General features: G+C 39.7%; 2 protein-coding genes across 2 annotated transcripts; one reads left to right on the top strand and one right to left on the bottom strand.

The window, feature by feature from the left end:
- Positions 1-880: 880 nt before the first annotated feature.
- On the bottom strand, positions 881-7,729 carry smn1 (survival of motor neuron 1, telomeric). Its single transcript, XM_034148487.1, has 8 exons — positions 7,598-7,729; positions 7,010-7,081; positions 6,777-6,890; positions 3,840-4,031; positions 2,820-3,008; positions 1,698-1,772; positions 1,395-1,502; positions 881-1,134 (listed from the first exon to the last, which is right to left on the bottom strand). The coding sequence occupies exons 1-8, from the start codon at positions 7,643-7,645 to the stop codon at positions 1,078-1,080; spliced, it is 855 nt and encodes a 284-aa protein (XP_034004378.1). The 5' UTR covers positions 7,646-7,729; the 3' UTR covers positions 881-1,077.
- Positions 7,730-7,777: 48 nt separating this feature from the next.
- On the top strand, positions 7,778-9,819 carry LOC117496749 (heat shock protein family B (small) member 11). The gene is made up of 5 exons (XM_034148488.1): positions 7,778-8,023; positions 8,878-8,984; positions 9,375-9,443; positions 9,538-9,581; positions 9,679-9,819. The coding sequence occupies exons 1-5, from the start codon at positions 7,932-7,934 to the stop codon at positions 9,769-9,771; spliced, it is 405 nt and encodes a 134-aa protein (XP_034004379.1). The 5' UTR covers positions 7,778-7,931; the 3' UTR covers positions 9,772-9,819.
- The last annotated feature ends 984 nt before the right edge of the window (positions 9,820-10,803 follow it).

Here is a 10,803-nt window from a genome sequence, read left to right as displayed (position 1 = left end):
TTTCTTTATTCTAAATATACACATACAGTAACTATTGCCCTACTTCCTTTACTGTTCCTACATTATTACACTTCAAACATTACAGAATCAGTTTTCAAGTGATGTAAGTGAATACATATAGGGTGTGTGGACACTAAGTTATCAAGACAGTAACTCACAATGTGCTCTCATTCCACACAAGCATACACAATTATAAAACACTCCAGTGGTATCAAAACACTTCAATGTTCTTTCTCTTACGTGTTAAATCCCTTATGTCTATATTGAAAGTTTTCAAGCTTAAAGGATCTTGCAAACTTGCACAACGGCAGTTGAAACCTTGGCAACCATCAGCCTGAATTATGCACACATCCAATGTGAAAAACATGATGATGGATCATGCGATGCTGTATTGGTTGGTGGATGAGGAACACCTCAGGGGAAACGGAGCTCCAACGCAACGCATACACTGGAACCATTCTCTGAATGAACTGTGTGGAAAGCACCAGAGGGACCTAAAGCAGGACTTAAGTCTGGCTTGCAATTAAATTCTTAGCATGCCCAGAGACACAAGTGTATACAGCACTTAGAGGCAAAGAGTGTATGTCAGCCATTCTGTACAGGACTAAACAGCAAGTTATTATGTATTCATGACGCATGTTCTTATCACGTGAATACATTATACTAGTCTGACTTCTGCTGGACATGACTTGCCATTACAACAAATAAGAGTGTTACACACACACACACACACAAAATTGGATAGTCTCTTGTTTGCTTAAATGAGCAAAATACCGTGTTGACATATCCATCATTGAACAACAATGGCTATACATACACACATTTACTGTCAATTTAGTGCAACTGTGTTTCTATGCTGCGGTTCAAAAAACAACGAGTGCGTTATCAACTGTGCTCAGATAGCCTTTATTTATTTAATCTATTTACAAAGAATACAAAACTCTCCTCCTGGAGCTGCGATGAACTGGTGTTCACAGCACGTACACTTCCTTCAAATCATTGAATTGTAACAACAAAAAAATACACATTAGGCACAAAAGGGAGGGTGGCTGAGAAACTATGAGATGTGGAGACGAATCATTTGTGGTGCAGTTTGGTCCAATTGGCAGCTTCTTTGCGTCCTTGTTTCAACCCCTGTAAAAAAGGAATATGATGTTAATATAGCTCACCTTATAAAAATCAAGGTCTCACACCTTTTATGCAGCTGGTCGCATTGGAGGGAAAGGTTATTGTAGATAAGAAATAACAGCAAAATGTGTGTAACTACCAAAAACTCCTCCAAATAATTACCATAAACACCCACTGCACTTTCTAAATAATGCAAGAGGCTGTAAATACAGGCTGTAATGTTCCTTTATAGCCCATCATAAGTCAGATAGCTTCTGTGCACATACCAAGTAGTATCCAGTGTGATATCCACTCATGTACCAGGAGATCAGCACGCTGCCCAGAGCCTCGTCATCCACCATGTCAGGGCTCATGGGAGGAGGGGGGGGGATCATCTGAAGCAGAGAGAGAGAGAGATAATGAAGATGATGCAGACTGAAAATATGTGTTGTCTGTCAATTACATTTGAATTGACAGTCGTTTCTTAATTTACCAGCTGAAGGAGTAAATGTGTTTTTTTTACATCAAATAATCAGTGTCTGCCGTAGCTGGTGCATTTCTCTTTAGTGTATAGATATATGCAAACTTACTGGAGGACCACAAGGCATCATGGGAGGCCAGGAAGGAGGTGCAGGCCCGTGACCACCGGATCTTCTGCTTCCACCCTGATGAAGGTAAAAAAAACAAAAAATTAAGTCATTTTGATAAAAAGGAGAAACATGGCTCTAACAACTTTCTTCACTGAACTTTACCTGAAATGAAATATCTACAGTCTGAGGCTTACTAATTTTTGTACATAATGTATATTATGTCCGATTTGGAAGAGAGCTTTGATTTAACATTCATTCTTTGAAAAAACAACATTTGTACTATTCCTTCTTTTATGGCTTTTATACAGAGTTGTATTTATACAGAGGGTAGAGCCATTAGCATAACCACCAGTTAGATTAATTGCAACCCAATACAATCTCCCGGCTATAAATGCCAACTCTGAGAGGCTGTTGTTTATATGCTGGTTTTATTGTTCACATTGTAAAACACTTTATTGTTTACATTTAATTGTTTAAATTATTTTCCTTGCAGCAGAACTAACCCACTCATAGAATGTATTAAGCCTTAATTTTCTAATCTTAAATTTCAAACTTTCTGCGACATTGTGTATGAAAATAGTCGGTTACCGGGACATTTTCACAATTTTTGTGGGTGCCAGCAACTTCTTTCAATTGTTTCCGATGAAGAAGCAGCACATGTATTTGCATGTGGCCGACTCGAGGGAAAGCGGCTTATTTCTGAGGGCAGCACTGTTTCTGTGTGGACACACCGAGCGCTTCAAGTTGAAAAATATTCAAACTTTTCAGACAAGCGCTGTGACATCACATCACTGTATAAACTGGAATAAAAAGCTTGTTTTTCAAAACAAAACCAAAGCCTGTTTTTTGAAGCCGATCGTCCTTCCCCCTTTCCCTTATCAGACTGAGCGGTGAAGATTATTCAGTGCAAAGTGAGAGAGCAACAATCTTTTCTGATAAATACAATGTCAATCAAGTGTATAGTAGCACACAAAGATAAAATAACATCGTTGCTGGTTTGTTAGACAACAGTGGTGATACGTTGTCAAGATATCGTGGGATCGTACTAGGATGAAGCTTGAACAGAGCCCTGCCAGTGCCTTTCCACCAGAAACAGGTGCTATGTGGAATTGTCCTTCTCACCTGTCTGAAAGCATGCATGGGGGGCGGCCCAGGAGGAAACCCAGGAGGTAACCCAGGGAAACCAGGAACCCACATAGGAGGGGGTTGTCTGTTGCCCTTGGACTTCTGTGGTTTACTGTGCTGCTGTTTGTGTTGGTTGGGTGTGGCTGACCGGTCACTCTCCTCTGTTGACGTTTCCGTCTCCTTTACCTGAGTAGCAGAGACAATATTTTAGCCTTGATTTGTCATCTCCTTTTATTAGTTTATACACATAGGAGGATTTTATAAAATATATTTGAATTTGTTTTTTTACCCCTCAAAGCAATAGGGCAAAAACAGAAGAAAAAAGTGTTACATTTCTTACAATCCATATCAGATGCTTTCCTAATTACATTGTAACCCTTATATTGATAAGCCACAGTTGTATTGATAGCAATGTGTTATGTTCATTGCATTCCAGAAGTATTTATTGGATAGAAAATAAAGTACTGTAATTGACATTAACCGGTCAATAATTAGGTAACATGTGTTCAGAAAATGGCCAAATAAAAACTTAAAGGATATGACAGTGTGTATAATGTTCAACACATGCTGTTCATTGAAGTCATTTCCCATTTGTGGTGTGCATATCTGCAGAGTGAAATACAGAACTTTGTGTGAACAGTATCATGGAATAATGAAGCCCTTTTTCACCAAGTGAAAGTTGTAGAAGTCGCTCATTGCCCGAGTGATTTGGAAAATGACTCCAGCTCCTTTTCATAGCGCACAGCGAAATGTAAAGTTGGTGAGCCATTCACAAATTAAGCTGCATGTGTGTAAGGGGTTTTTCAATACTGAAAATATAAATGTGTAGAAAGAACACTCTTTCCTTTAATGATTTCCGTCACGCTATTACATTTATTTAAAAAGGAAATAATACTAAATGCTCCCAAACTAAATGAACTCAAGAGATGCAATGTATCACCATCAACCTTAAATAAAGAGGCATTGAATATACATTGAATAAAATGCAACATTTCTAATGTACATGCACTGCTTTACCTCGACATTTGTTTCCTCATCAGCCTCGGAAATCTCTGAAAGCAAGTCTTCAAGGTTTTGCTCCTCCTCGTTGCCATATCCTGTAAAAACAACTATACAAGTGCCCTTATCCTCGTCTATGGAGGAGATGTTGGCTGCGTAGAGCTGGCCGTCCTCAGACCAGTACGCATTGCAAGAGTCCCCAACCTGCCACTGCAACACACAATAAAAACAGTGTCACTATTCTGTTTTGGATATATCCTGAGGCCTGGGGGGTATACTACGAATCTAGTTCAACATATCCTGGATATGTTTTGAGTTATCCGGTTGACTAAATAAAAAAAATAAACACTCTCGCTAAACGGTACTACGACGCTGGCTATCAACTCGATCGCTCAAGCCAGCCGTGTCCTATCTAGTTAGGTGCGCGTTCACATAAAAGGGGTGGTATTTGGAGTGTTCGACCAATCACAAACATGGAGAAGCCGTGTACTGACAGCGCAGCGCGTCATATATTTCCTGAATGAAAAGTCAACTAATATTAGACAAATGTGAAGACGTTAAACTTTAAACATCCATGACTTAAACACTTTATCCAGGATAAAAGCCACATAGTTGCAGCTGCAAGGTGAATAGGCTACAGCTGGTAAAAGAAAAAGTGTTTGAATACGTACATCAACAGGTTTATGATATCACTGCTGCCCCGTCTAAGACACGAGTGGATCTGACTTTAATTACATTTGACTCGAGTGTTTCGTCAACTTAATGTGTTGCTTAAAATAATACTTCTGCATACAGTATGTGACACTGTGAGTGTTGCACGGCCAGATACGGCTCAAGAAGCTGACTCAGATAAGGAAATATATGATACATTATGATGTGATATGAATGATAATGGGACACATCGACGTCTGCACTCACAGTGCCGCGGACTGTACGTAATGTTACTCTGATCCGGTTACTTATGTTGTGGCAGATATTTAAGTAAGCTTTCTTAACGCTAATGTTATAATAGTCAGATTGCTCTAAAGATGGGAGGTGATATTCTATTCATTTTCACGTTCACACAGTCGGTGATTTTGGCCGGCTGTCTTTCCTGCAACGGCAGTTTAAACTGTATTTCCTTTCTCCTCCTGTCATATGAATTGATCGCTTTAAACTCCGCACACTGAGCTCTGATTGGTCAGCAGGCAGTGCTTTTATCCTGGAACCTATCCTGCTCCGGAGGATAGCCGTTAAGTTATCTAGCCTGCTAAAAAGTGAACCAGCTTCGTAGGACCGGAAACCCCTGAAGTTAGCTTGCTAAACGAAAATCTTGATTCGTAGTATACCCCCCTGTACTACGAAGCCGGATTTTTGCTTAGCGAGCTAACTTCAGGGAAAACTCTGGGTTTCCGGTCCTACGACGCTGGTTCACTTCTTAGCGGGCTAGATCTCCATGGTAACTTATGCTGAATGGCTAACCTGCTGCGGAGCAGGTTTGGTTCCAGGATAAGAGATCAACTCAGTGAAAGCACCGCCTGCTGACCAATCAGAGCTCAGTGTGCGGAGTTTAAAGCTATCAAGTCATATTACAGGATAGAGGAAATACAGAAAAACTGCCGTTGCAGGAAAGACGGCCGGCAAAAATCACCGACTGTGTGAACGTGAACATTAATAGAATATCACCTCCCATCTTCAGAGCAATCTGACTAATATAATATTAGCGTTAAGAAAGCTTACTTAAATATCTGCCACGACATAAGTAACCGGATCATAGTAACATTACGTACAGTCCGCGGCACTGAGTGCAGACGTCGATGTGTCCCATTATCATTCATATCACATCATAATGTATCATATATTTCCTTATTTGAGTCAGCTTCTTGAGCCGTATCTGGCCGTGCAACACTACAGTGTCACATACTGTATGCAGAAGTATTATTTTAAGCAACACATTAAATTGACGAAACACTCGAGTCAAATGTAATTTCTGTCAGATCCACTCGTGTCTTAGACGAGGCAGTGATATCATAAACCTGTTAATGTACGCATTCAAACACTTTTTCCAGCTGTATTCACCTTGCAGGTGCAGCTATGTGGCTTTTATCCTGGATAAAGTGTTTAAGTCATGGATGTTTAAAGTTTAACTTCTTCATATTTGACTAATATTAAAGTTCACTTTTCATTCAGGAAGTATGACGCTGCGCTGTCAGTACGTTTCTCCATGTTTGTGATTGGTCAAATGTTGCTAGCCCCGCCCCTTTCATGTGAACATGCACTCAGCCGGACAGAGAAACCCTGGCTTGAGTTACCGAGTTGATAACCAGCGTCGTAGGACCGCTTAGCGAGATCGCGTTTGTTTTGGATTAGGTAAGCCAGGTAACTCAAACATATCCAGGGTATGTTGAACTGGATTCGTGGTACAGGGCTCTGGTCTAAAGTAACGGCCCGTCCACACAGCGGCTTTGGAAAAAGCTTGCCGGCGGGCGTGTCTGAAGCTCGACCAACAACCAATCTGAACAACATGAATCTCCCGCCCCTGACACACAAGCAGCGGTTTGATTGGCCAGAGCTTGTACTGGCATATGATTTGATTGGCTGACGCTTCCACCGAAAGCTTCAGAAGCTTCAAAAGTTGAACATCGCTCAACTTTTGCAGCCTGAAACGCCAGGAAAGCTCCGCTCTGCTTCCCACAATGCAGTTAGGCGAAAAGTGACGTCACCCCATTCAAAGTGAATGGGCAGAAGCGTTGAAGCTTCAACGCACGCCGCTGTGTGGACGGGCCGTTACTCTTGCACTTTTCTTGCATTTTATGTATTTGTACAGCTATGTTTGTAATTTTCTTAATGTTTTATGTGGAGACTGCGGATGGAAAGTAGCTCAAAGTTAAATCCGGCATATTTACACTTGGTTCATTAATGTCCAAATAAACGAATAAATAAATAAAAATAAATCTGTATTCTTTAGTTAGTCACCTCTTTATCTGCATTGACTCTTTTCCTGCTCTGGTTCTTCTTGTTGTTCTTGCGTTTTTTTCCAGGTAGGTTTTTCTTGGAGGCTTCTGGCTCTTCATCACCCTTAAGGGCAGTCTGGAACACAGATCAAAAGCAAACAAATGAGCGGCAAAACTAAAAACATGTCCCTTTAACTTACACATACATTGCAAACTTTATATATACAGTCTATGATTACAAAGCACCTGTTTTACCTTGAATGATGTGACTGCCTTGTCATAAGCCTTTATCAATGCTGTGTCATCCCATATATCAGAATCATCACTCTGGAAATGAGAACAGATTTATAGCATGAAAAGATTCTATAGATGAAAAGATTCATGTTCTTACACACATTTCACATTCAATGCATAACAAGACAGATAACATGCAAAAGGATTGTGGGCTCTTACGTGATTTCTATGCTTTTTTTTTTTTACTTACAGTAACACTTTAACAGAGTAGCTATTTTATCTGACCTGTATGGTTTAGCTTTGCATCACTGCACTTTGGAAAGGATGCTACAATAAGTGCCACATAAACGAGCAGCTAAAGCTAGCTCACGTGAAGTCTGTCCAATACAATATATTACAATTGGGAAACATTTCGACAAATGAAACACTTCAGATACTCTATGGATATTTAGTTTGATAGTTTGTGCATCTTTTCCTCTTTGTTACCAACTAAACCGAGCTAGTTTGTAGCTTAGCTTCCAAGCTCAACAACTCTTAACCAAATCTACAGCAGCCTTTAAAGCATCGCACGTGTTGTCACCTTATGCTCATTAGCGCATCATAACTGACCTGTCCACCTCCACGAGAAAACAACGTGTCTTTGTATCCATTCGCCATGAGAAGACGTGTAAATGTCACTGCTCAAAGCTAATTGCTAAAAACTAACCAGCAACGTGCGTCGGTAAATAGTGACGTGTGTGTTCTAATTCTGACGTATATTAGTTGCGACGCGGTGGTTGGCTTGGCAACGACAGTAGCTAGGTTAGCGCAGGTTAGCTTAGCTGTCGACTTCTCCAAGACACGTAAACAAAGCAGATTATTGTGTGTTATTGTCGGATATACAGTTATATTCTACACCAGGCAGCAGTGGAGAGCATCATATTTGCCGTGTGAGTCAGTGAAGATGATTGAGTCATCTTTAGCTTCTTTGGGGGCAAAAGTTGTTGTCGCTTCATCGAGCGACGAGAATCACCCTCCAGAAAACATCACTGATGGGTTAGTGTTTAAGTTATTACATTATTTTTATATCCTCCTACGAACCGAGGAAATAGTGTCTTCCAATTTACTTTTTTGTGTCATTTGCTACCTATCTAGGGTTAAAAATAGGACAACTGTAAATGAATATACTATCGTTACGTATATGTTGTCTGATTGATTGATTGATTGAAAAGTTTATTAACAGCTTGTATATTGGGTACAGTACAGTACAGCTCAAAACATACAATTGTTAAGGGGATGCAGACCAGAGAAAGACTTTCGTCTTGTTTACATCAGGGTCCCCCATTTCCAATTCATCATATCATTTAAGACATATAAGACATATTTGACATACAGATGACTTATTTACAATTTACATACAGGTGTTTTTTACATACAGATGGCTTATTTACAATTTTCATTTTAGATTTCGTTCTAATACATCCTAACCGGACATTTAAGACATACCAAGTCTACAGATGTTACAGTGTTACATGTTACAGTCTGCTACTGTAACATATTGTTTGTTTTTATAGAATAGTCTAAACTATCTATAACATTTTATATTGAGTATTATTTGTGGTTCATGTTCTTTCACAATTTTTGGATGTATGAAGTATCTATCTATCTATCTATCTATCTATCTATCTATCTATCTATCTATCTATCTATCTATCTATCTATCTATCTATCTCTCTCTCTCTCTCTCTCTCTCTCTCTCTCTCTCTCTCTCTCTCTCTCTCTCTATCTCTCTATGTCAAATGTGTCAGATCAGGTGTTTATTTTGTTTATTTTATATTTATCTTTAGTCAATCCCATACCATTTGGATTAGCGATAACATTAAGATGTTTGTTTTTCCCTTTTTATCAAGAAATACCAACACGTTCTGGATGTCCACCGGGATGTTTCCTCAAGAGTTCATCATTCGCTTTGCTGAACCGACAGATATTTCTGCAGTGACAGTGGACAGCTATAATGGTATGGTGTCACACATACTATGCTACCTTTTAGATTACTGTACTGCAATGTTTTCCAATTGACCAACACTTACATGGACAGACAATACACCCAATATATCTAATTCAAAGCAACCCTAATACATTTTAAAGCCGAAGGGCATAAACATGTGATCTGCTATCAAATCACCCCCATTTGAATATGCCAAATGTTTTGTTTTTATTTTAATGTTTGTAATTTTTTAACCACATTCACCATGCTCATTTTCAGAAACAAGATAGTGTTCCATATATTTCCTGAAAAACGTTTCCTTCCTTCATAAAAAGAATACACCTAGTTTTTGTTGTTTCAGAGTTTTGTTCATGTTAAAAAAACGTTATGAAAATCTAGTCTTGTTTTTTTCTTTTGCAGTCAAGCATCTAAAGATAGAGAAGAACACCTCACAGAATGCTTCTCAGTTTGAGTCTGTTACAGAGAAAGGTGAGAGGAACAGCCGTCGACAGCACCTGTTTGCGAATTTGGTTTTTAATACCATAGAATTTTAATTGGGATTACCAACATTATTGTTTTACAGAATTTGAACAAACAGAGGGACATCTTCAGTCAAATGCTATTTCGGTGAGTCGAAATGAAAGTATTTTAATGTAAAACAAATACAATTAATGGAATGAACAAATAAATCACCTACTTTTATTTATATTATTCTATTTTGCAGCTTAATGGAAGCAGTGCATCTCACCTTCGTCTCATCATCACCTCAGGATATGATCACTTTGCCTCAGTGCATCGAGTCAGTGTGCAACATTAACACTCTTGATTGTTGTGAATTAAAGCCTGATCTATGTTATGTACATATTGCTTTAGTCTTTATTTATAAGTCATTAATTATCTCACACACACACACACACACACACACACACACGCACACACACACTGATATCTTGTCCCTCGTGGCAGACAGCTGTACCTAAATCTGGAAAATTAATGGTTACAAAAACATTTAGTTTGTCATCTTTTAACCGGATCGTCAGTCCCAGACAAATCTCCTGCTTTTAAGCTAAGGTGCATTTTAAAATCTGGCCTGAAATTAGGAAATTACTTGCAGTCTATTTTTTGGGTTTGTGCTCGTTTAATATTATGGATTCGCTCATGGGGCTTTTATCCCGCATTCAACTGCTCCTCACTAATTTCACGAGCTGACAGTTGGCAAGCTGTAGAATAAAAGGGTTGGATTGTGATGAATGGTAGACTTACTTACAAAGGGAGATTCTCTCTGTGTGAGAGATAGAGTTAATTAAGTAATTTTGAGCAGTGGGGGCTTAAATTGGCACCCGGACAGAGTACCCCCACCCCCCTACCACCATGAGCGAAAATTGACATCCCCATAGAAATGGGCAATGCAGCTGGTTGGCTGGGGAACCAGATGGTTTCCCAGCCAACCAGCGACTCTAAATTACTACGGGCCTAAATAGGTCGCTCCATCCACCTCCTGTACTTTTATCCTACACACACACACACACACACACACACACACACACACACACACACACACACACACACACACACACACACACACACACACACACACACACACACACACACACACACACACACACACACACACACACACACACACACACACACACACACAGATACCTATCTACCTCCATTGCCATTTCAACTCGTCGGTAGCAGAGATTTCAGCAGTGTGTGCGAGGACCCTTTGGGACTCCCTCCCCAATTACTTTGGTGACTGCAGAGGAGCTCGGGGATTTGCTGAGGCTGTGTTTGCGGGAGCTTGGCCTGCATGTAGAGCTCCGGATAAACCAATAACACTGTG

Source organism: Trematomus bernacchii, unplaced genomic scaffold (assembly GCF_902827165.1).
Source record: "Trematomus bernacchii unplaced genomic scaffold, fTreBer1.1, whole genome shotgun sequence".
Classification (NCBI taxonomy): Eukaryota; Metazoa; Chordata; class Actinopteri; order Perciformes; family Nototheniidae; genus Trematomus; species Trematomus bernacchii.
The sequence above is the reverse complement of the archived record's forward strand: the minus strand, read 5'-3'. Positions and strand labels throughout refer to the sequence as shown.

Bases quoted from the DNA above. Each gene is read 5' to 3' on its own strand.
- smn1 (XM_034148487.1), bottom strand. From the start codon at position 7,645: ATGGCGAATGGATACAAAGACACGTTGTTTTCTCGTGGAGGTGGACAG. The intron at 7,082-7,597 runs GTCAGTTATGAT...TCTCATTTCCAG, and splicing joins TTTCTCGTGGAGGTGGACAG to AGTGATGATTCTGATATATG. The intron at 3,009-3,839 runs GTAAAGCAGTGC...TCTGCTACTCAG, and splicing joins ATGAGGAAACAAATGTCGAG to GTAAAGGAGACGGAAACGTC.
- LOC117496749 (XM_034148488.1), top strand. From the start codon at position 7,932: ATGATTGAGTCATCTTTAGCTTCTTTGGGGGCAAAAGTTGTTGTCGCT. The intron at 8,024-8,877 runs GTTAGTGTTTAA...CTTTTTATCAAG, and splicing joins CCAGAAAACATCACTGATGG to AAATACCAACACGTTCTGGA. The intron at 8,985-9,374 runs GTATGGTGTCAC...TTTCTTTTGCAG, and splicing joins GACAGTGGACAGCTATAATG to TCAAGCATCTAAAGATAGAG.